This window comes from Stenella coeruleoalba (genome assembly GCF_951394435.1).
Source record: "Stenella coeruleoalba genome assembly, chromosome: 17".
Lineage (NCBI taxonomy): Eukaryota > Metazoa > Chordata > Mammalia > Artiodactyla > Delphinidae > Stenella > Stenella coeruleoalba.
The window spans coordinates 27,316,715-27,343,149 of record NC_137163.1 but is presented as its reverse complement, the minus strand read 5'-3'; the positions used below and the strand labels follow the sequence as shown (position 1 = coordinate 27,343,149).

The 26,435-nt window shown below is 37.7% G+C and overlaps 1 protein-coding gene across 1 annotated transcript in view; it reads left to right on the top strand.

Moving 5' to 3' along the window:
• Nucleotides 1-26,435, top strand: part of PKHD1L1 (PKHD1 like 1) — a gene marked incomplete at both ends in the record, with an annotated part of 143,164 nt that overhangs the window by 109,651 nt on the left and 7,078 nt on the right. Inside the window, 12 exons of the mRNA XM_079901821.1 lie at nucleotides 458-579; nucleotides 2,301-2,391; nucleotides 5,959-6,107; nucleotides 6,190-6,312; nucleotides 6,859-6,970; nucleotides 7,052-7,168; nucleotides 8,822-8,987; nucleotides 11,511-11,743; nucleotides 11,936-12,103; nucleotides 14,967-15,124; nucleotides 17,781-17,916; nucleotides 20,722-21,066. Coding sequence (XP_079757947.1) covers nucleotides 458-579; nucleotides 2,301-2,391; nucleotides 5,959-6,107; nucleotides 6,190-6,312; nucleotides 6,859-6,970; nucleotides 7,052-7,168; nucleotides 8,822-8,987; nucleotides 11,511-11,743; nucleotides 11,936-12,103; nucleotides 14,967-15,124; nucleotides 17,781-17,916; nucleotides 20,722-21,066 — 1,920 coding nt within the window. The remainder of the gene's footprint in view (nucleotides 1-457; nucleotides 580-2,300; nucleotides 2,392-5,958; nucleotides 6,108-6,189; nucleotides 6,313-6,858; nucleotides 6,971-7,051; nucleotides 7,169-8,821; nucleotides 8,988-11,510; nucleotides 11,744-11,935; nucleotides 12,104-14,966; nucleotides 15,125-17,780; nucleotides 17,917-20,721; nucleotides 21,067-26,435) is intronic.

Below are 26,435 nucleotides of genomic sequence, written 5' to 3'. Positions count from 1 at the left end.
ACAGTACAGCTCTAGAAGAATTATTTACCAGACCATGATCTTATGTGAGTTATTTAATCACCAATAGTTTAAATTACTGACTTTTAACATCTCACATATAAAACAAAAAGATTATTCACAAATAAAGATAATTTTTAAAAAATATATATTTGATTTGATTTAGGGGGTTGTCCTTTCTTGAATATCAGTCTAAAGCATAATACAAATTCATTTAAGGTGTATAAAATTTGTGTGTATATTTGTTAAAATATAAGGTGGAGCCTGTGAACCCACATATTTAACAAAAGATTTTAATTCAGGTAGTCTATTAAAGAGGTAGAGTATAAAAGAGTTCAGAGGGTTCACTCTAAAATCAAAAGGGTTTGTTTGTCAGGTTCAAATGAGAAAACTAATTTCATGGAAGAAATGAAAGACATTCCCTATAGTACTCATTTGGGGGAATTTTCTTTTTTTCCAGGCATGAGAATATGGGGGGATGCCAACAGAGTCCGAGGAAACTTGGTTACACTTTCAGTTTGGCCAGGAACCTATCAGAACAGAAAAGACTTGAGCTCAACTCTCTGGCATGCAGCAATTGAGGTAGTGTGAACAAATTTAAAATTATAAGTAGACAAAATTATAATTTGTAATTCCCTTATTGAAGATTATAATTTCTGTAGAATTTGTAAATCTCAAAATGTCATTGAAAATGATTTCTTCCTTAGATAAAGATTGTGGATAAAGTGAGCTGATTAAAGGAGTGAATGAACTTTCTTTAAAGATGTTGTGAGCTCCAGTAGCCATTGGATTTTTCTCTGTGTTGACGTCCATTGGTTTAAATAGTTCTTATTTACTTGCTTCTCCAACATTAATTATTGCTTTCAAGTTCCATTACAGGGTCTCTCTGCTTCTAATTGACTGAATGCCTTACACATTTTACTATTTAACTCTGAATTTAAATGCAAAATTATAATGATAGACTATAAAATCTCTAAAATCCATTTCTCATCTAAAACTCCATTGGTTTAAATAGTTCTTATTTACTTGCTTCTCCAACATTAATTATTGCTTTCAAGTTCCATTACAGGGTCTCTCTGCTTCTAATTGACTGAATGCCTTACACATTTTACTATTTAACTCTGAATTTAAATGCAAAATTATAATGATAGACTATAAAATCTCTAAAATCCATTTCTCATCTAAAACTCTTATGATTCTATATGCAATGTTATTTACTCTTATCGGATATTACTAATTGGACCTTTCTTGTTTCCCGTGAAGTTTCTTCAATTACTATAGGTATTTATTTAGATGTAGAGTGAGATTGTAAGCAAGAAAATAGAAAGTACAGAGAGGATTTAGAGAAAAGATAGCTTCCTCTTGTTTTTATCTTACTTACTTATACCATAGGAAAGAAAAGGAATTTAAAAAGCTCTCTTTGAAAGATAGAGTAAGGATTGAATTTTGGTTTTGTACAACTATTAATAATTACCTTAAAGCAAAATCTGAAAGCCTGGAACTTAGTATACATTTATAAGGTAATAATGTTCTCTTTTTGTCTATTTATAGATGTTAGAATGTAATCAAATGTCAATTCCAAATCTTTAAAGTTATCTATATCTTTTGAAAGCCATTTTTTTTAGTTTTATGAATTCCATTTGACTCTATTTTTATCATAATCTTTAAAAATAAGGCTGTTTAACATGCTTTAAATAAGTGAGATTTGGACCGTTTTGCTGATTCTATGTAGGCAAGAACTAAACCTTCTGTGCTTCATACTTTTCATTTTCTACCACTCTGATTTGGCTCATAAAATAAATTTGTTTAGTAATTATCTACTTGTTCTAACCCAGTTTTTTATTATAGCAGATTTTCTTTAATGAATGCCTCTACTGAATTTTATGGTCCACTGTAATTGCCTTAGTTGTCTTTTTCTTAATAAATCAAATTGGTAACAGAATATAACCAAAAAAGAGTGATAAAATTTTTGTAGCCTTGTTATAATACTGGAATTTTGTCTATGGCTTGTTAATATTCAACCACGTCCAGTGGATTCTGTGACAGAAATGAAAAGTAACCTCTTTAATGTACTTTTATAATGAAGTCTAAAGTATAGTATCTAGTGGTAGGTTTACACCAAGAAGCTAAGGTAATTTCAGTACTTCATTTGTATTATAAATTTGAATGGGGTGAATGTGAATTAAATTTTTACTCCTGGAAGTATCGTCATAATTAGTTTTCCAGTGTATGTTGCATACCTGCTCTCATTGCATAATTGTGTAAGAGCCTGACCCAAAGCATTTTCTTTATCGTTATACTAGATAAATAGAGGGACCAATACAGTCTTACAAAATAACGTAGTGGCTGGATTTGGAAGGGCAGGATATCGCATCAATGGTGAACCTTGCTCAAGTAAGTCTTTGGCATAGAGACACTAAAATTAGGAAATAACTTGTCCAAATTTGTTCGAAACAAATAATTATTGCTTGTGAGTTGAAAAGTAATATTGCTTCTTCCTGGGCACTGAAAGAACTCAACAAACTAAATTATTTCCATATAATATTGGGTTTAAAGAAAAAATTAAAACCAATTTTCTTCTCATCCTTCACCCCTATCACCCTTCTCCAGCAGCCCCAGGATGCCACGCTCTTCCCTGGCCCTAGGACACTGCAGCCCCAGGTCCTCTCTTGAGACCCTGTCCCCATCCTCACCCTCCTGAGACCGGGCCTTGCTGCTCCCCAGGCCTCCCCTTCACAGTCGCTGCCTCAGGGAGGTCCCTGAGCCCCAGGCTGAGGAAGGTCACCAGCCCTGTCCTTGTGATACCCTCATGTCCTTCTGTCCAATCCCATGCCACTAGCTGTGCCTGCCACAGCGTGTTTGCATTCCTGATCCCACTGGACATGAGCTCTTCCTTGACAAGGGTATCTTTATTCTATCCCTGTGACTGTAGAGGAGATGAGAAGGAAAGAGAAAATCAGAGGGATAACCAGGGAGACAGAGTGAGCCAGAGAGTGTAAGGGAGAAGAAGAGGGGGTAAAGTAGAGAATGGTGGACAGTTGGGTCTGATGGACTTGGGAAGACACAACAAGAGTGAGAGAGAGTAGTCCGGGCGAGAAGCAGTGGGATGAAAATAAACAAAAGGGATCAGCAGAGAGATGGGGGAGGACAGAATAGGATAAGGTGTGTTGACTAATAGTATCAAGGGAATAAAAGAAGGATAGATCCTTTAAAAACAGGCTTTTAAGATAACTATTTTCCATGTTTATGATCCAAAAACTCTTAACAACAGCTTCAGTGCTTGTTTGATGGTACTGAACAGTGATTATCTTATCCCACCATCACTTTCCCAAAAGCAACTTGTAAGCATAGAGATACATGCCTATAGGGATATGTCACTACTTCATGCTTCCGCTTTAAAGGAATACATGCTCACTATTCATATGATAAAGCCTGCAAGCATGAAAAAAATCAAAGGACATGAACAGAGGGTCCTCAGACACATTTCTATCAGATTAGTAAAAATCAAGAATTAACTGAACAACTGCTCTCCTGGCAAGGCTGTAGAGAAATAGTAACATTTACACTTTGCTGGTTGAAGGACAAAATGATATAACCCCTACAAAGGGGAATCTGGCAATAGCTACCAAAATTATAGAGGCATTTACCTTTAACTCAGCATTTCTACTTCCTGTCATCTAACAGTTGCCTCTACAGCAGTTAGAAAAAGAGTTGTGAACAAGGTCATTCATCACAGCGTTGGCCTGTACTGGCAGAAAATGGAAAGCTACCCTGTGTCCAGTTCCTGTGGGCTAGTTGTATAAAGCCAAACACTGGAACACTGGGCCCCTCTAAAAAAAAGAAGGAAAAAAGATGCATACTAGGTATTAATATGGAGAAATCACCAGAACATTCTAAAATGATAAGTGGAGGTTACTTAGAAAGGGAACAAAAGAATATGTATGGTATATGCATTTACATAAAGAAACACTGAAAGTGTAAAAGCAAAAAGTCATTGAAGGTGAGTAGGAACAGGGTGACTGGTCACTTATTACTGTATAACTTTCTATAAACTCTTGACTTGTAAACCAGATAACTTAATTATTGAATCAAAAAAGTCAGAGAATGCTAGACCTGCTGGCTTTACCTCTTGGGAAACTTAGCTAAAGGAAATGGAATTTTCTTTGAATAAGCATTTTTTTCTGTAAATTCAAAAATTATTGGACTTCAGCTAATTTTTTTCTTGTGCAAAGTACATTTTGAAGGAATAAAACAACTTCGCCACAGATATAACTGATTCCTTGATGTATGTTCTTTTTAAATATTTTAGTTCCCAACAGCTTAAAGTACCTTTTCTTTGACTTAAATTTTTAAAATATAGGGCTTCCCTGGTGGCACAGTGGTTGAGAGTCCGCCTGCTGATGCAGGGGACCACGGGTTCGTGCCCCAGTCCGGGAAGATCCCATACGCCGCAGAGCGGCTGGGCCCGTGAGCCATGGCTGCTGAGCCTGCGCGTCCGGAGCCTGTGCTCCGCAACGGGAGAGGCCACAACAGTGAGAGGCCCGCATACCACAAAATATGACCTGTGAATGTGAATATTTACTAATATGTATAATGCCACGTAATGCATTTTTCACTGAATATATTGATCTTCCTAAATAATCGGGAGTGTTTATAAGGAGCAACTGAAATATGAGGCGTCACAGAGGAACTGAGGGTTTAAGTTCCCGGAATGGGACATCAGTTTACACAGTTCATCTCCCTAACAAGGGACAGGCTGGGATGCTGGGAAGGGAGCTCTGCCACACGTGGGTCCAAAGGTGGAGCCATCCTTGTCCATGGGGCTACATTGTGCAGAACCAAGGTGTAGCCATGCAGACAGCTTCTGAGGGAGGAAACAATAGAAACCAGGCCGACGACCATAGGTGAAATGTCAGTCTCAAAGGACACTAGCAAGAAGGGAAAAGCAATCGAAGATGGAGGAAGTCAGATCCCGGGGAACCTGGACAAGAGAACTGGTACAAAGTACAGTTTAGGAGGCAGTGCTGCTCTTTATGGGGAATCCTCAAATTTATGCATGGTTGGGACGAGTTTTTAAGGCCACTGATCTGATTTGTACATAAGTAAAACTTTCGTGAAAATCCACTTTAATTATCCTGTATATTAATAATGGGTATAGCTTCCATTTATTGAGGCACTTTATGTGGGTTATTTCATTTCATTTTGAAACAACCCTGAATTAGACATTATAATTTTTTATATATGAGGAAACTTAAGTTATAAATGCTAAACAACTTTCCCAAGATCATGCATACATTAATTCAAGAAGTATTTGATGAGCACCTACCTCTGCATTACCGTCTAGGCTCTAAGAATCTGGCCATGAAGGAGCTAGACAGTTTCTTCTTTCATGAAGCTTACGTTCTTGTAGGAGAGAGGAGATGAATAATTCACAAATAAGTAGTAATTAAATATCAAAGTGAAAAAAATTTTAATTGCCATGTTAAGTGACTGAGGTGCTAACTATGTATGAATCCGGTAGTCAGAGAAGGCCTTCTAAGGAAGTGACACTTAACTTGAAAATGGGCTGACCAGAAGGAACCCGTAACATTTATAGACAGCAAGTGGTATCATTGTGTTTTTCAAGTTTAGCCTTGTTTGAATTCAAACTTCATAATCTTTCTAAAGAAATTCATGTTTAATCAGATATAATAAGTTAAGGGTGCTAGCACAAAAGTAAACTTTTGCAAATGAATATACAATTATTCTGAGTAACATTGAAGAGACAAATTAGATAAGAGAAATACTAAATAGAATAAACTGTAAGTAGCTGAACCATACAAATATTTGATCATGTTATTAAAATTTGCATCAGACTCATATATTTAACTTTTAAAAGAATTTCAACTTTAACTGATACTGCTTATAACTCTATGACTTGATTCATAATGTTAATTTACTGGTTCCATATTTCCTTCAAAGGTCAGTCTTATTCTCTGGAAAAGTGGTTTGACAATGAAGCCCATGGAGGTTTATTTGGTATCTATATGAACCAAGATGGCCTTCCTGGATGCTCTCTTATACAGGGATTTACCATTTGGGCATGCTGGGATTACGGAATTTATTTTCAGGTAAATGGATCCCAAAACAGTGATTGTTTATTTTCTTTTATGATTATATTTCATACGATGTAACCTCCAAGTTCTGTTACAGACCACGGAGAGTGTGCGTATCTATAACGTGACCCTGGTTGACAATGGAATGGCCATTTCTTCAATGATTTACACGCCACCTGCTGTATCTCACAGAATTTCCAGTAAAACAGTGCAGATTAAGGTAAGAATTGAACGCAGCCACACAAGGCAGAAAGCAACTCTGACAAGGGTAGAATTCTTGAATACAGATGATTTTCTTGACCTCTTTGCCCTACTAGCCACACCTCCTGCCTCTGTGCTCATTGCCTTCTGCCTCCTTCCCTCTCCCCACTCCTTCCCTCAGCTCTTCTTGCTTATCACCTGCTAATCTTGCCACAATTAGTTAAATTTTCACTATCTCTATGAAGTCTTTCCTGAACCAGCTTAGGTAGTTTTGACACTCCCTCCTCTTTTTGTTCCTACTTGCCTTGCACATATTCCTATCATGGAAACATAACATCTCTTTAAATATAATTATTTACATGCCTGTCTCCCCCCTCTGACTTTGAATGTCATCCACTTGGGGCAAAAATCACATCTTTTTTAACTTGGTTTAATGAATGATCCACTTCTCAAAGTTATACAGGTTGTGTTTTGCTACAGTGGCATTCATTACTATTCATTATTATGTTTTCTTTTAAGAAAAGTTATTATTAAAGCTTACTGTTTGAACTTTTTTTTAAAATAGAACTCATTAATTGTTGGAAGTAGCCCTGAATTTAATTGCTCTGATGTCCTAACTAATGATGATCCCAATATTGAACTTTCTGCTGCCCATCGAAGTTCTAGACCTCCCTCAGGTAAAGATTTTAGAACTTTTAATTTTGGGGTTCATATGAGTGCATATTCAAATTTCATTAACTTTCTTCTTTTTATAAAAGGTGGGAGAAGTGGGATTTGCTGGCCTACCTTTGCTTCAGCACATAACATGGCACCGCGGAAACCCCATGCAGGGATCATGAGTTACAATGCCATCAGTGGTCTTTTGGACATCTCAGGCAAGTTTAAACATAGTCTTTGAAAGTCTACTCAGTTAAGTTCTGTAAAGAATACGTAGAATATAACTAGTGATGTTTCATTGTTAGTTAAAAAAAATAATGATTAAATTAATCTGCTCAATACGACAAGCAAAGAAACCAGACATCAGAGTCAATTTCAAGAATAGTTCCCTGGCAACATTCATACATATAAAAGAACTGACATTTCATTTTCTTTTTAAAACAACAGAAAAAGCACTGGTCTAGTGATTTAATATTAATTAGTTTCTCTAAATCGTAAAGCCCTTTTATATAATTAGGGTTATATCTTATTAGAAGCTTTTATGACTGCAGAAATTTTAGTTCATAGAACTTAAATGTTTTGCCAAACTCCCACAGCTGCTGGCAGAACTAGGATCAGAATCAAGATCTCTTGACTTAAAATCTGCTGCTTTTTCACTGAACCAGGCTGCATTCTTAAAAATGTAAAATAATTAAAATAGATGTAGTAAACATACCAAGTATTTTCGCTTTGCCCATTAAATACGCTGAGCCATTCTCTATTTCAGTTTAGCAAATCTCCCTTTCATGATAACTTTAACCAGTGTCACCTGAAAGAAAGCAGTTCAATAAATTAGACATCTAAGTTTTGACATATTATTTCTCATAACTTTAATTCCCAGAAATGCAGAACAAATTATCATTTTTTAGTGTTACTTGTAATGATACCCCTGCCAAAAATTATTTAACATGCTACATAGGTTTAGGACCAATAAAGGAGATCTACACAGGGAACAAACCGCATCTATTACTATAGTATTTTATTGATACTCATCTACAGGCTTATATTCATGTGTATACAATATTTTCTTAGGAGAAAATACAGTCAAGCAGGGTAGTATATAGCACATAACTAATTTAAGAATTTTTTGGACTCCCTTTTTGCTGTTTTCAGTTTTGAGTTACTGGATTTTAAGTGCAAAGGGGATCGTTTTTTGATCTAATCAGTTTTATCTTTTGGCCACATAATATATGCAATAAGACCAGGAGAGCAATAATATTTCAGTTAGCCTTTGCTGCATAACAAACCATCCCCCAAATTCAAAGCCTCTAAACAACCGTTTATGAGCTCATGATTCTGTAGATTGGCAATTTGGGTTTTGTTCAGCTCGGTGATTCTTCCGCTAATCTTACCTGGGATTTTTCACTGAGCTGCCATCACTTTACAAGATGTGTAGGGGCTGGTTAGTCTGGGACAGTCTCACTTCTGTGTCTGGTGGCTGGTGCTGGCCCTTGATGGGGTAATGAGAGTGCCAAATGTCTCCTAGGCATATTCACATGCTGGTAATCACAGAATTCCCCAAGAACACCAAGAGAGAGTGAGCCCTAATATGCAAGCACTTTTCAGATCTGTTTATACTACAATTGCTCTTGTCCCATTGTCCAATGCAAATCACAGAGAAAATATGCCAAGCTCAGAGAAAATATGGGAGAGGACTACTCAGTGGTGTGGATACAGTCCACAAATAGTGGTGGACTTATCTGCCACATAAGGTCAGAGTTCCATGTTCAAGGTAATGTTAAATGATGTGTTTGGTGGAATATACATGAAATGAAACTGATTTTACCCTTTCTCTATAGGAAATAATTGTGTTTCTATTATTTATGTTTTAGGTTCCACATTTGTTGGATTTAAAAATGTTTGTTCAGGTGAAACTAATGTGATATTCATTACTAACCCTTTAAATGAGGATTTACAGCATCCAATCCATGTGAAGAACATACAGCTGGTTGACACTACTGAACAATCAAAAATATTTATACACAGACCCGATATAAGGTAAAATACATGATAACTCAGTTTCTTCTTTTCTGTCATCACAGTTTTCCATTGTTTTCTTCCCCTGCCATAGATCTGAGAAAGTTGCTAAATTTAAAGTAACTGTTTATGTCTATGAAATTTCAATCAGCATTATGAAAATTAAGAGTATTTAATATATCTGTGTCTTCAGGTAAGGTGAAGAAGCTAGGCCTTAATATGTATATTTTCTCATACTTTTTTTTTCCCTTGTATCATACATAGCACCATCATTAAACATAAAAGATAGAGAATGGGTCAGAAGTATATTTGTACATTAATATCTCTCCATTAATAGTCATTAGGAATGAAAGGCATGTCTATCATTTCTTCCCTTTCCCTTCCCTCTTTTGTCTCCTTTTGCTTTACAAATATCTTATTATATGCACCCCAACATGTACTTGGAAATTAAATGGGAATCATTATAATCATTGTGACTAAAAATATGCAGAAACTTTGAACAGTGATTTTTTTTTCAATCACAGAGGTTAGTTGGTGTCAGGATATTTCTAGAAGCTGAACCACGTAGATTCTAAGTCTTGAAAGAATATAGCCAATAACTGCTGCTCTTCAAAAAATTTAGATATAAGACAATATTGGAGGAAAGAAAGTTTCCATTAGAGCTCTTTGACCATTTTCAGTATAGAGAGAAGACAAGAAATAATGCTAATTAGATATGCATCTCTTCAGAGGAATGCAGTGTTTCATAAATAGTTTGACTTCATCTGATCTTATTTTGATGACAACCCCATACCTCCTCATTTAATAATTGTTGAACTGCAGTGTTTTTTGGCTCAGTAGAGCTTCTCCCCACTAGAAAGCTGTTACCTCCTATTTAGTTATCATTGAATCTTTCAGATTTAATATATAATTTTAACATCTACGTCATGAAGAAAATATTACATTTAAAAATATGTCTTTGAGTCCTGTGCTTTTATTGGGATATTGTTAGCACAATCCCAGATCTCTTTTACTGAGTAGCTCACCCAGTCCCCAGATGCTCTAAATGTTGGCCAATAATGACCTACATTTGCCTGCTTTTCCGGAAGATTGCTCTTAGCCAAACAGGAATAGCTGTGAGAGGCTAAAACTCTCCCTACCACTGCCTTCTTGTAGTCCACAAAAAATGACGAATTTATACAGGAGGACGGAAGGCCAGCCCCCTTGTCTCAAAGTGGAACAGCTCTGGGTGTAGTTCGTGATCAAGAGATTCTCCTGGGATCAGATTGAAGCTAGTCTATAGACCATAGTCATCTCCCTTTTCTTTCCCTTGCCCTATATGGCTTCTCTCCTTCCCTTTTCTCTCCTTCCCTTATTGAGGACTCCTTAAAAACTCACTTGAACAAAAATCCACATCTCAGGCTCTGTTTCTTTGTAACCTGAAGTAAAACAGAGCCCTAAACCATAATGTAAGAGTGCCACTGGGCAGTCTATTCACAGACTTGCTCACAAAAACACTCTGCACACACTTGAACACAAAGAACACATGACCCACAGAAATATTTACTCAAATCATCTCCAAAACTAATACAGTAGAGTAAGGGATAAGTTATAGCTTCACGTCTTTCTTTGCAAAAATCTCAGATCTATTAGATAGTATTTTGCTGCTATAACTGTAGAATGAATTTCTATTTCCCCATGGTGTATATCATATAGTGTAAGTATGCTGTATACTATATATAATATACAATGTATAGTACATTGCAAATTAAGCAGCCATTTTATTATTATAACCAGTTAACAGTCAACACTCCAGGTAGTTCAGAACGAAGGCAGAATACCATCTACAATTGAACTGCATGATGAGTTTATAGTATTTCATCTCTTACAGTTCAGGTGTCTACAGAATTGTTATTAAAATATATAGCATAAAAATCATAATTTAAGTATATCTGTTTGTGTATATATATAGGCAAAAGTCTACAAGAATATATACTAATCTGTAATTGGTGATGAGCCTAAGAGCTTATGATAGAAAGGCAAAGGGGACTGAACTTATATTAAGTATTTAGATTATTTTATAAAAAGCATATGATACATTTATAAATCTTACAGACCCATTAAAAAAAGAGAAAGAAGGGAAAAATATAAAGACTTCCCTGCTAACACAAGGATTTTGTATGTCTGCACAACTGAGTAATTTACCTGCTCTTTGGGCAACGTTAGTATATTTTGAGCAATGCACAAATATGAAATCTATCATTCGACAAAGTATGGAATAGCAAAATGGAATTCTAATTTTATTTCCCACAGGTACAATTTGTCCTTTTGAAATGTTAATGGATTCATAATAGTAGACCAAATCAACACAATGGAAAATCAGGCCTCATTACAATGCTAATTACATATGCTACTTGGTCCCACTTTGAATCCTTTCTGAAATAGGATTCAATCAATTAATTTTTTTGATACTCTTATCAAATGCGCAAGTATATTCAAATGCTCTCTAGAGACAGGGAGGTATACCACATCTAAGTATTCATGCATTTCACCTTTTCTTCACAGTAAGGTGAATCCATCTGATTGTGTAGACATGGTTTGTGATGCCAAAAGGAAATCTTTTCTTAGAGATACGGATGGCTCCTTTCTGGGGAAATCTGGTTCAGTGATACCTGAAGCAGAATATGAATGGAATGGAAATAGCCAATTTGGAATTGGAGACTATAGAATTCCTAATGTGATGCTCACATTCCCAAATGGAAGTAGAATTCCTGTCACTGAGAAAGCACCTTATAAAGGTTTGTTGGATCTTATTCTGTTAGTCCTCTGGTTCATGAAACAAAATATATCTTTTATTTTTAATGATTGATGTACTCAACTAATTTATATTTTCTACTTATTAATGTTATGTAACAAGCAAAAGATAGTATGTGGAAGCTTTTGTAAGGAGATTCTGTTTCATTTCAAAATGTGTATTCCTATGTTTCTAGGAATCATTAGAGATTCAACCTGTAAGTACATTCCAGAATGGCAGAGCTATCGGTGCTTTGGGATGGAATATGCAATGATGGTTATTGAAAGCCTGGATTCCGACGCAGAAACTCGCAGACTCTCCCCAGTAGCTGTAGTGAGCAATGGTTATGTTGATCTCATTAACGGTAGGTATTCAATGTAAGCAAACTAGGGTTACTCAAGGCATTCACTATTTACTGCATTCATGGACGTGTCTCATAAATTATCTGTCACGTAAAACTAGTAAACATAGGGATTTCCTTGCCTTCTGTTTGTAAGATCTATGTGCAGGAGGGAGACTTGACTCTTCAGCAGTCCCCCACATTAGAAAGCCAGGACAATTACTCCAAATAGACCATTAGAAAAAGAAGAGGACATATGTATATGTATAACTGATTCACTTTGTTATAAAGCAGAAACTAACACACCATTGTAAAGCAATTATACTCCAATAAAGATGTTAAAAAAATAAAAAAATAAAATAAAATGCATTAATATCAAAAAAAAGAAAAGAATAAGAAGAGGAGGAAAGTTATTCCGTGAGTAATCTTTATAGGTATGAAGGTGGCATAAATATATTTAAGAAAAAATTGATCCAAGAGTCTGCAAAAAAAACAATTTTCTTTACATAAATTTAAAAAATGATAATATGATATTTGGAATACTTGAGAATGAATATTCTCAGCCTGCTTGTTTTTCATTCTCATGAATACTTGGAAGAATTAATGTTGAATCAGTGTGTTGTGGGGTTTTTTTGTTTGGTTGGCTTTGGTCTTTCTCATTCCTAATTCCTTTGACTGTCATGACTATCTTGTCAAGCTCCACAGTCTAGGTCTCTTCCATTCTGGTCCTTGGTGGCTGTAGCCCAAGGAGAGGCAATGGTCTCCGTGAGTCTTCTCATCCAAGACTTTTTGAATAAATAGGTGAACTTCTAAAAGTTACTGAAAACAGAGGGCAGGGACTCATTGTCTATTCCTGAAGTGCCACTGGGGGCTCAAAGATTAGTCCCTAATCAGGCTTAGAGTCTTTGAAGTGCTGAAGAGGCACATAACCTGGATCGGAAAGGTCTGTCCTGACGATGTCACAACATGTACTAAAATATTCTAAGATTCCCAAAATAGTCAATACCCTACAAGTTCATTTTTTTTTAACTCGTTGAAGAGAATAGAAGGAACTAAATCAGAAGTGTCTCAAAGTTACATGATTTTAAGTCACTCCCCACTTCTGCCCCAACATGCAGTCTGCCTGGTTTCTATGACCTATGATCAACCCAATTTCAAATGCTGCCTTTCAGATCTTATAAAGCAGAGACTGGGGGAAGAATTTTAGAGCAGTCGGTGAATAATGAAGATGTTTTCGAATTGCTCTGTTTTATATGGTGGAGAAAGGTTTCATTCTGTTTGCTTTTACATTTTCCTTTTCTGAAAGGCCATATGAGTTTTCCATTTACAATAGTGATATGACATTTCTCTTTTAAATAAATTTAAATTTTTAAGCTGTCTCAATTTAATGAGAATGTAATTTAATGATAATGTAAACGATAGAAGCATGGCAAAAATTATGTAGGTGTTAGAAGGATTATTGAAGCTTGGGATGCACTATACTAGGTGGAAAGAAAAATTCCCAAGATAAAATTTGTACATACCACTCGAGTTTCCCTTTAAATTTTAGTACTCAATTTTATTTTTAAAATATGGCTTTTATCACTCTAAATTTTTCATTTTATACATAGAAATTTCTATTTTCAAAACCCACAATGAAGGTTTCTTCAAAAGTGGGATTTATATTTTGGATAATAAAGGATAGGTTATGCTCTACTTAAGCTTCAGAAGTTTATATTGGTTTAAAATTCAATCAAACTTCATTTATAAATATTGATAATAATTCCAAGCAAGCTAGGAAATTAAGCAAAGCTTATGAATAAATACATCAAGAAAATTCATCATTCCATGTCTCACTCACTGTTTTATACTTTAAAACTGAGTGAAATAGAGACGTTTTCTATAGCAGTCATGTTACATGTGTTCTGGAAATGTCTGGATTCAGGTGCAAAGCATCCACTTTCTTTTGGTTTTCTAGAAGGTTTAATGGAGTGTTATTTCTCAGATTGCTTCAGTTATTTAATGACGTTGACCCTCCAATAGTACCTATAATCACAGTCTTTAACAAAAATTTATTAATATAACAGTGGAGGAAGGTTAAAGGCAATAAAAAAACACAAAAGAGTTTGTTGAATTTACAAATTAATGAACAAATGAGTGAAAGACATAATTAATAAATCAGTGGTTCAGACATACAAATGTCCCTGTTTTCTGTGTACAGGCTTTATTTTTTTTTTTTTTTTTTTTTTTTTTTTTTTGCTGTACGCGGGCCTCTCACTGTTGTGGCCTCTCCCGTTGCGGAGCACAGGCTCTGGACGCGCAGGCTCAGCGGCCATGGCTCACGGGCCTAGCCGCTCCGCGGCATGTGGGATCTTCCCAGACCGGGGTACGAACCCGTGTACCCTGCATCGGCAGGCGGATTCTCAACCACTGCGCCACCAGGGAAGCCCCAGGCTTTATTTTTAACAAATTATCTCTGTTATAGCATAGTTCTCAGCAAAGAGTCTGAGAAAGTTGGTTCCCCACCCAAAGTCACCTTTGTTAAATACGAGAGAGCATCAAGCGTTTTCTTCCTCTCCATGGGGCCTGGACTTAAATGATTATTAAAGCAGAGATACAAGTAAAGCTATTTCCTTCAATGACCTTCCAGCACAAATCCTCAACATAGACCCTTCTGACCCTGGGCAGTCTAAAAGTAAGGATAGTAGAGAGGGAGTTGCTTCCCTGCCTTCCTTTTTAAGGCAAGGTTTGAGAAATAGCTTAGATCACTGAATGGATGGGTGGATGGATAATGGCTATAAATGCTGAACTTGACCACTGCAATTTATTTTTAATACAATTACTCTTCGGGCTTTGCACTAATAATATTCATAGCACAGAACATGAACTTTCATTTGTTTGGATGTAGGCCCACAGGATCATGGCTGGTGTGCCGGGTACACATGCCAGAGAAGACTGTCCCTGTTTCATAGCATCGTGGCTCTGGGCAAATCTTATGAGGTCTACTTCACTGGCACTAGTCCCCAGAATCTTCGACTGATGTTACTTAATGTTGACCATGACAAGGTAAGGCAAGATAGAAATTATTTCTTAAGAGTAATTGGTTTCAGGTGCACAGGCAAGTGATTGATTCAGTTATACTAATACATGTATCTATCTGAAACTAACACAACATTGTTAACTACACTCCAATATAAAATACAATTTTTTTAAGTAAAAAAAAAATTATTGATAGCTATGTGAAAAAATAATAAAAACATAAAAATTATCTATTTCATTTACTGACTGTCAAGAAATGCACTTTGTCATTCAGTAATTCTATGAAGATTATTTCTGTTCAATTATTTGAAGTAATAAATTTTTTAAAATCTAAAAAAGAAAAAGAGTTATTCGTGTTATGTGCATATATTTCTATCTGCTAAGGACTTTATCTCCTTCCCTGTCCTCTGAAACATCGTCAGCCTTACAGCTCATTTTCAAGGACCAGTAGGGTACCATAAAAATACTGTGAGTCCAGACAGTTTTCATCAGCCTGAGAGCACATATGAATTCCAAACACCGCTCCCCATATGCACTTGTTTGTGCTTCTACCTTTGAGGGGTAACAGTGATTTCTGACTTGTGTGATTAGCAAGCACACCTGAACCTTTACATAAAAATAGCATGCATCTAAAACTGGTCACTCGGGATTATACTTTCATTCTTCCATGCTGCTATTATTATATATGTCAGAAATACACCTTCGGAATTTACTTCAGAGATCACAGCACATTATCTGAAGTATCTTCAATAATGTCAACTCTGCTATAAACGGAATTCAGCCGGGATGATTAACTTTATATATGCTATGTCAGTGGAAAAAGAGTATGAGGTCAAGCAGAAGTCTCATAATATAGATTTTCTTTTCTAAGAGTATGAGATTTGAAAGTCCCAGAGTAGAACGTGAAGTCCCAGAAGTCTCATAATATAGATTTTCTTTTCTAAGAGTATGAGATTTGAAAGTCCCAGAGTAGAACGTGAAGAAAGGACACTGATAAGAGGAAGCAGAGAGAGGAGTAAGGAAAGGAGACACCTGAGAACGGCGATAGCAGTTCCATCCTTTCAGCTGCTCAAGATAAAACCTTGGAATCAGTCTTTTTGTGTGTGTGTGTGGTACGCAGGCCCCCCACTGCTGTGGCCTCTCCCCGTTGCGGAGCACAGGCTCCGGACGTGCAGGCTCAGCGGCCATGGCTCACGGGCCCAGCTGCTCCGCGCCATGTGGGATCTTCCCGGACCGGGGCACGAACCCGTGTCCCCTGCATCAGCAGGCGGACTCTCGACCACTGCGCCACCAGGGAAGCCCTGGAATCACTCTTGATTCCTCTCTTTCTCTCACATTCCTCATCTAGTCCATCTGCAAATCCTGTTGAGTCTTCCTTCAAAATAACCAGAATCACCATCACGTCCAGCACTACCATCCGGTTTGAGCCAACAGTATCTCTTCCCTGGATTAAGGCAGTTGCTTCCCAACTCCTCCTCCTGCTCTGCCTTTGTTCCCTCTGCTGTCTGTTCTCACCTCATTAGCCACCGAGATACCTTCAAGACATAAGTCAGAGCAGGCCATTCCTGTGCTCCAAACCCTGCAATAATTTCCCTGTTGGCCTTTGCACAAGAGCCAGAGTCCTCACAAGGCACCCTGAGACTCTCCCCCAACCCTTAGCTCTCTGACTTCTTCTACTCCTCCAGCCATACTGGGCTCCTTGCTGTTCCTCAATATACCAGACATGCTATCACCGGGCCCTACGCTTCCAGTGGTGAGTCTGCCTGGAATATTCTACTCTGGGTGGCTGACTCCCCCACCTCGTCAACTCCCATTCTCCTCAGTAGGCCTACCCTGACCACCCCTCCCTGCCTGGCTCACCCAATTACTCAGACTCTGATCTACCTTTTCTTTTTTTCCATAGCACTTATTACCTTCTAACATGCTTCATACTTTAATTTTTATTTTTTCTTTTATTTATTGTCTCTCCTTATTCTAGAATGTAAGCTCAAATAGGGCAGAGACTTTTGAGAGTTCCTAAAATAGTGAATGAAAGAGAATATTTTTAATTTTAAAAATAAAAATGGTAACTCTGAAGTAACGTGACTGTTAATATTCTGAGCCTCTGCAAACAATCTCAAAAGAAGATTCCAAAACTACCTGTAGCTTATTAGATTCCTTATAAATTCCTCCCCACCTTTGCAAAAGCTAAGTCTCCTCACTTTATGATTATACCTGATAGCATGAAATGTGGGGAATGAACATGAAAAATGACCAAAATTTAATGAGGATAGTTTTTTGACTGACTTTTTTTTAGTCTTATTACCAAAATCAGAGATAAGCATTTTTTTCAACATTAAGTGCCTAATTGTGTGTGGTTGCATTGTACAGAGCACTGCTAACTCTCCTGTTTCCCCTGCCCCTAGAGTTGAAAGCCTGTATTGAACATTATCTTTTAAAGGAACCCTCTCTTTAATTTAGAGATTGTCCTCTAATATTTTTTTCTTACATTACATTCTTTTCTATGAATGGTTGAATGTAAATCTGTTTAAAATTTTTAACTCAATATGTATCCTGAATCCATAAAAGTTAGTTTTAATATTCTCCAGAAGGCATGTATAAAGGATATTTTTTAAGTGCTAAATTCTAAATACTCTGTTTCATTGTTCTCTTAAGATGCAAAAATGTTGTTTATTTTTAACAGGCTGTTCTGGTGGGAATTTTTTTCCCCACACGTCAACGTTTGGATGTCTATGTGAACAATTCATTGGTCTGCCCCCAGAATACAGTATGGAACTCCCAAAAGAAACACTGTGAACTTAATCGACATGTGTATACAGGTATTTCCTCAGAAAAATACAGCATACATTGTATATGTATACTTAATTATGCATAACATTCTTTATAATGTTTCATTATAATATTTTTAGTTCCTTAGCCCTTGACAGATACAAGAGAAAATAAATTTTTACCCGTGGTCCACCAAACACTAAAATGTGTTCATTTGTAACATGTGTGTCCTGAAAGATCACTCCAGATGGAATTCTTACCTATCTGCACACATGCAGATAGAAGTTTGTGCGTGTGACGGATATTCCTTTGCCTCCTGAGAACATTTACATTCTGCACATTTAGTTCACTTATTCCTGCGTACAGAAGAGATTTTTTTGCTTAAAATTTTCACCCTATCTCTGCTTTACTTCTGTTTCATAGAGGTCAGAACCTAAGTTCATTGGCAGTCACCAGAAGTATTGCCAAGAAAGCTAGCATAACCTTAGTTGAGCCCCATGAGGTAAATATTATGACGTAAACTCTGGATTTAAAGGAAATATATGGAAGAAGCTAACTTACCCATTTACCAGTGTTGCGAGACCAGGATTTATCTCTATTCATTGAATTTTTTTATTAAACAGGTACTAATAAGGCCAATCCATTCCTTTCCACATGTGCTACTTATGATCATTTTTTAGCTGTGCCCCATAATCCTGGCTAACGATTACATAAATGTGTGCTGTAGATCATAATATAAGCTTGACGGGAGAGTGTGAATGGATACCCATATTCATTACCATCTGTGAAGCAAGTCCTACTTCTACTACTAATATGAACATCTGATATTTCCAGAGACATTACTATGTGTCAGGCACTGTTCTAAGTGCTTTGTATATAATAACTAACGGTTACTATATCCTAATAACACTTTGAGGTAGGCGCAGATGAGTAAACTGAGACACAAGGGGGTGAAGTAGTTTGCCAAGCTTTCTGTCTTAGCTTGGGCTGCCATAACAAAATGCCGTAAACTAGATGGCTTAAAAACAAATTTCTTTTCTCATGGTTCTGGAGGCTGCTAGTACGAGATCAGGGTACCAGTATGGTCTGGTTCCAGTGAGAGCACCCCTCCTGACTTGCAGGTGACTGCCTTCTCACTGTGTTCTCAGGTGGCAGAGATAGAAAGTGAGGGGGAGAGAGAGAGAGAGTGCTCTGGTGTCTCTTCTTATAAGGGCATTAATTCATCATGAAGTCCCCTCCCCACCCTCATGACTTCATCTAAACCTAATTATTTCGCCAAGGCCCCCATCTCCAAATACTGTGACATTGGGGGTTATGGCTACAGCACATGAATTTTGGGGGGGCACAGTTCAGTCCAGAGCAGTATCAAAGGTGGTAGGGGCAGAGCAAGGTACCGATCACAGAGAGTCTAGCTCTAGAACCCACGCACTTAGCTATTATGCTACATTGCCTCTTTAGAAGCTAAGAGAGTGTGTTATTTTTACTTACAAATGATTGCACGTATTTACAGCTTAATTTTCATAAATTTTAGCTCTTTTTTTTAAAATGGTGCTTTTGGTACAAAGTACTCTATCGTTCAAGTCAAGAAAATAAAAATTACCTCAACAGGCAGAATTTAATACAAGGAACTGGTTACACAAGTCTGCAAAACAACACCACCACTGCCCTTTTAGAATTATTTTTTTCTGAAATAGCATTGCTTTTAGATAAACATTTTTCTTTGATACTTGGAATGGAAAATAATATCCCTGTATTATGAATCTATACCTATCTTTTTAGATTACCCAAAATGTTTATTATTATCTATATCTCTGATTCCTTCCATTACTGTGAAGACATGAGAAAGTTAGCTTGGATAAGTGGTGTACGCACCTGTAACAGTAGCTTGAGAGCAGCTTCAATTTATAATACAAAAACACATTTTTCAGATTCACAGAATGTTTAAGCCAAATTGCATCTAGAACTTATACTAGAAGATATTTTTTAAAATGTAGTAATAATGAAATGGCTTCTTAATGCCATTGCCATGAATATCTATTACATTAATAAGAAATTACCTCTTTTTTCTAAGATTCTAATTTCTTTTTCTTAGTAAGCCTCACCATGAAATGTGGTAAGAAGCTACATGTCACATTCCAGTCTTACTGTACTGTCAGACTTTGGGCCCAATATGTGTTTGTGGATTTATTATTTCTTGGATGTTGTTTATACTCTGCCCTGAAATCAGTAATATTTATTCATTACATACATATATATGTATATATAATCTCAATCACTTTTACAAAATTCAGTGCCCTAGTAGAATTTGTTTTGTGTTGACCGTTTTCAGGCTGAAATGTAAACTTCTTTTATTGATGTAAAAGCCTTCTGAGATGTTTTAGTATATACTTCATTTGTATTACATACTTTTGTCCTTAGTAAAAATAGAAGCACTGAATCATTTTTCCTTAAGAGATAGCACTGCATAAACTAGATGGCTGTTAAACTTACATTTTTAAATTACCAAATGCCTTTGGTCAAGGCTTTAAAATTCTGAAAATGTAAATAGTGTTACAACATAGGCTCCTGGTTCATAATTAGATTTTATTTCTCATTTGTACGTGTCTATAGCTAATTGTTTTTTAAAATAAATTTCATGTATAATTATTAATGGTATTATTTTTAAAATTGACTTTAATTTTGCATGTCAGTTCTATAAGTGTTATTGTTTTTAATATGCACATTTTCCTATGAAAGAATGATAATGTTGAACTTTTTTGAAATTTCCTAGATTTAAACAAATATTAAATACTGCATGGTAATTATGATAATGTAAATAAATTTAACTGTGCTATTTTGGCTTTTTTCGTTCATAGAGCAATTCCTTCCTAACCTGAATTCCACTGTCCTTGGTGAAAACTACTTTGACAGAATGTACCAGATGCTTTACCTTTTGGTTAAAGGAACTATACCTGTTGAAATCCACACCACCTCAGTCATATATGTCTCTTTCCAATTACCTGCTGTAACAGAAGATGACTTTTACAGTTCTCATAATCTGGTTAGAAATCTTGCCTTATTCCTAAAGATATCAAGTGACAAAATCCGTGTCAGCAAAGTAATACGAGGGGAGAGTCTGCGAAGGAAGAGATCCACGGGACTCACAGTTGAACTGGAGATTGGAGATTCTCCCCCTCAGTTCATAACCAGTGACACTACAGGTATGAAAAGTAGACATTTGAGACAGAGTAATGTAATTCAAAACCACATCCATAAATAACCCTATCAAGGCTTGGTAAACCGGGCCTCAGGAAATCCCACCAACCCCACATCCTGAACCCTCTAAGGGCCTAGAGACCCTTCTCCCTGCTCTACTCCCAAACTATTTTTAATTATGAAGGAACTTCAACCTCTGTTTTGTTATTGTAGCAGTTAATTACTTCAACAGAAGGATTTGACCTAACATAAAAGATCCTAGAGGTGACCTAAGGAAGTGACCTTATAGCTGAGAGATTAAGGGTGAAAAGAGCTGGTCAGTGAAAAGTGGGAGGTGAGAGGCTGGAGGCTGAGGAAGTAGTTGGTGAGTTTGGTACATTTGAAGAACTGGAATGGACCCAGTATGTCTGCAGCAAAGGCATCAGGAAGGACAAAGCTGCCAGAGACAAGGCTGAGAAGGAGGCAGATGCTAGGTTGTGGGAAACCACAAGAAGTTCTCCCCTTTGTAAGCGAAGAGAAGGACAGTGGATGTTTTCCTAAGGGACATAATAGACGATTCTGAGAGGTCGAGTGGTGGGTTAGATTTCCAGAGTAAAGTCACATATTTATACTAACAAGTGCAAATGTACCAGAATATGTTGTCTTTAATTTCTATGATTGACCTAATCAGCCTTACCAGCCATCACCCCTTTCTCTGTCCCTCACTCCTCATACCCTATTTCCTTGTTTAAAAAATTTATTTATTTTTGGCTGCATTGGGTCTTCGTTGCTGCGCACGGGCTTTCTCTAGTTGTGACGAGCAGCGGCTACTCTTCGTTGCAGTGTGCGGGCTTCTCATTGAGGTGGCTTTTCTTGTTGCAGAGCACAGGCTCTAGGTGCATGGGCTTCAGTATTTGTGGCATGTGGGCTCAGTAGTTGTGGCTCACAGGCTCTAGAGCACAGGCTCAGTATTTGTGGTGCACAGGCTTAGTTCCTCCACGGCATGTGGGATCTTCCCGGATCAGGAATCGAACCTGTGTCCCCTGCATTGGCAGGCGGATTCTTAACCACTGCGCCACCTGGGAAGTCCCTCATACCCTATTTTCTAGGTATCAGAGATAAAAATAAGCTCAGCTATCCCATCAGAGGAAATTTTGTTGGCTTAAATTATGATTTCCTTAAGGTGACTCAGTTTGGTTGGGCATTTGGGTAAATGTTCAACCCTTCAGATTTTCTTCCTCTCCATCTGTTCAAGTTGGTATCTGAATACCAAGGGGCTTTCCTGACCTCAGGCCCTCTTGTTGCCCTCTTGTCTTCATAGTCTTTGCGACAACATAGGTGGTCTTCTCTGCTCTGTATCAGCCTCTCTTGTGGTGCAACTGAACTTTTCTGGCCTCTTGACATGGAATCGCATCCCCAGCTGCTAATTCCCAACTGTACCATTGTCTCTAGTGGTCAAGCACAAGTACTCTCACCTAGGCATACCCCTCTCCAAGAAGACGAGATCTGGGTCTCTGTCAGAGGAATATTACCATCCAGCTAATGAAGCTTAAGATAAAAGACCCTTTACTTGTACAAGTCCTGGGAGGGGCTTTAACTTTCAAGGCGCTGGGAGAAGGGTCCACTTAATAATGTGGTCAAATAATTGACTATTACTATAAAAGTTGCACAAATAAGACTTGTTCATAAAGAGAGCCTCCACCCTGTATAAATTTCAGACTCAGAAAATCCTGATCTACCCTATTTCTGTCCAGCATCTTTTTCATTAAACTCCCAGGCTCTCTTATATGTAAACTTAGGTACTGGGTGAAGTTCTCATCTTCTGCCACTGGGGGTCATCACTCATTTCTCCAGGAGGTTTGTTTCTGAGCTTTAACCCCATGCATCTGCCACATTGCTGTTCTGGAATTCTACCAGTTAGGTAGGCAGCAGGTTCTTCCCTTGTGGCGATAAGCCTGTGAAAAGTCTTGCGTGAATGGAATGAGGTGCTCATCAACTCTCTTTGTTGAAGGAAACAGGAAGCATAGGCTTGTGCTGCAACCAGATCTTACAGTGATGTTCTCTGCCCAGTCATAGTTACTTTCCTTCATCAAACTTGTATTTCCTTGTAGCTACAGAATCAGGGCTTTGGGCTCAACATAGTCTGTTAATTTAGTCTAGGAGTTGTAGCAGGTCCATGCCATATATATAGATTGCTCACTGACCCTTAGAAATCCCTGGTAAACTCTTATTCAAACATAGTTTTGGAAGTTTTAGCCACAGCAATCAGAGAAGAAAAAGAAATAAAAAGAATACAAATCGGAAAAGAAGACGTAAAGCTGTCACTGTTTGCAGATGACATGATACTATACATAGAGAATCCTAAAGATGCTACCAGAAAAATACTAGAGCTAATCAATGAATTTGGTAAAGTAGAAGGATAAAAATTAATGCACAGAAATCTCTGGCATTCTTATACACTAGTGATGAAAAATCTGAAAGTGAAATTAAGAAAACACTCCCATTTACAGTTGCAACAAAAAGAATAAAATATCTAGGAATAAACCTACCTAAGGAGACAAAAGAACTGTATGCAGAAAATTATAAGACTCTGATGAAAGAAATTAAAGATGATATAAATAGATGGAGAGATATACCATGTTCCTGGATTGGAAGAATCAACATTGTGAAAATGACTCTACTACCCAAAGCAATCTACAGATTCAATGCAATCCCTATCAAACTACCACTGACATTTTTCACAGAACTAGAACAAAAAATTTCACAATTTGTATGGAAACACAAAAGACCCTAAATAGCCAAAGCAATCTTTTTTTTTTTGCGGTACACGGGCCTCTCACTGTTGTGGCCTCTCCCATTGCGGAGCACAGGCTCCGGACGCGCAGGCTCAGTGGCCATAGCTCACGGGCCCAGCCGCTCCGCGGCATGTGGGATCTTCCTGGACCGGGCCACGAACCCGTGTCCCCTGCATCGGCAGGTGGACTCTCAACCACGGCGCCACCAGGGAAGCCCCCAAAGCAATCTTGAGAACGAGAAATGGAGCTGGAGGAGTCAGGCTCCCTGACTTCAGACTATACTACAAAGCTACAGTAATCAAGACAGTATGGTACTGGCACAAAAACAGAAATATAGATCAATGGAATAAGATAGAAAGCCCAGAGATAAACCCACGCACATATGGTCACCTTATCTTTGATAAAGGAGGCAGGAATGTACAGTGGAGAAAGGACAGCCTTTTCAATAAGTGGTGCTGGGAAAACTGGACAGGTACATGTAAAAGTATGAAATTAGAACACTCCCTAACACCATACACAAAAATAAACTCAAAATGGATTAAAGACCTGAATGTAAGGCCAGACACTATCAAACTCTTAGAGGAAAACGTAGGCAGAACACTCTATGACATAAATCACAGCAAGATCCTTTTCGACCCACCTCCTAGAGAAATGGAAATAAAAACAAAAGTAAACAAATGGGACCTAATGAAACTTCAAAGCTTTTGCACAGCAAAGGAAACCATAAACAAGACCAAAAGACAACCCTCAGAATGAGAGAAAATATTTGCAAATGAAGGAACTGACAAAAGATTAATCTCCAAAATTTACAAGCAGCTCATGCAGCTTAATAACAAAAAAACAAACAACCCAATCCAAAAATGGGCAGAAGACCTAAATAGACATTTCTCCAAAGAAGATATACAGATTGCCAACAAACACATGAAAGAATGCTCAACATCATTGATCATTAGAGAAATGCAAATCAAAACTACAATGAGATATCATCTCACACCAGTCAGAATGGACATCATCAAAAATCTAGAAACAATAAATGCTGGAGAGGGTGTGGAGAAAAGGGAACACTCTTGCACTGTTGGTGGGAATGTAAATTGATACAGCCACTATGGAGAACAGTATGGAGGTTCCTTAAAAAGCTACAAATAGAACTACCATATGACCCAGCAATCCCACTACTGGGCATATACCCTGAGAAACCCATAATTCAAAGAGTCATGTACCAAAATGTTCATTGCAGCTCTATTTACAATAGCCAGGACATGGAAGCAACCTAAGTGTCCATCAACAGATGAATGGATAAAGAAGTTGTGGCACATATATACAATGGAATATTACTCAGCCATAAAAAGAAGCGAAAGTGAGTTATTTGTAGTGAGGTGGATGGACCTAGAATCTGTCATACAGAGTGAAGTTAAGTCAGAAAGAGAAAAACAAATACCGTATGCTAACATATATATGGAATCTAAGAAAAAAAAAAAGGTCATGAAGAACCTAGGGGTAAGACGGGAATAAAGACACAGACCTACTAGAGCACGGACTTGAGGATATGGGGAGGGGGAAGGGTAAGCTGGGACAAAGTGAGAGAGTGGCATGGACATATATACACTACCAAACGTAAGGTAGATAGCTAGCGGGAAGTAGCCGCATAGCACAGGGAGATCAGCTCTGTGCTTTGTGACCCTCTGGAGGGGTGGGATAGGGAGGGTGGGAGGGAGGGAGATGCAAGAGGGAAGAGATATGGGAACATAAGTATATGTATCACTGATTCACTCTTTTATAAAGCAGAAACTAACACACCATTGTAAAGCAATTATACCCCAATAAAGATGTTAAAAAAAAAAAAAAATCCCTGGTAAGCCCTTACATGTATTGGAGTCCAGTATTTACCACTCTAGCCACTCAGATGTCCAAAGAAACTGTGATTTATTTCCTATATGTGATCTAAACTGCTTCACACACAACTTCTCCCACTCTCTACTCCCTTAAAGCAGTTTTTTCTTGTTAGATTTGTCCAGATATAGGCATAATACAGTCTAAGAACATGGAAATAGGGGCAGGAGGAAGGACAGATCAATGGCCTGTTTCCCAGACTTAGATTGAGGTAGGGTTTGAGGTCTTGAGGAAAGCCCTACAACCTGGCAAGGGGTGACATCACAGCAAAGTATTGGGAAGTGGCAAGAAAGGTGTGCATGTATTCATAGTAATACTCCTAACTCCCCATAGCCTTCACATAGTGTCAGGAGATCCAGAAGTTCCCAGATGTCCTAGAAAGCAGTTACTTAAGTACTGAGGGGACCTCTGGTTAAAGAGTCATGTCAGGAATAAGAGCTCTTCAAGTTAAGGTCTTTGGTTTCTAGAAGGCAGTCGGCAGAAATGGATGCCTTCACACATCAAATGGTCAGAGAGAACCTGTTAGTGCAGCCTGGTCAGACTGGCCACTCTGCACCGAAAACCAGTGAGGAGAGGTGGTAGTAGTAGTGTATGGACGTGAAGCTCCTTTGTACTGCTGCCACGTGAGCCCTCCTACCTGGGAAGCCATCTTGAAGGAGAGTGTGTGGAGGGAGTGGCGGGGGGAGCCCGCTAGACTGCCATTTACCCCA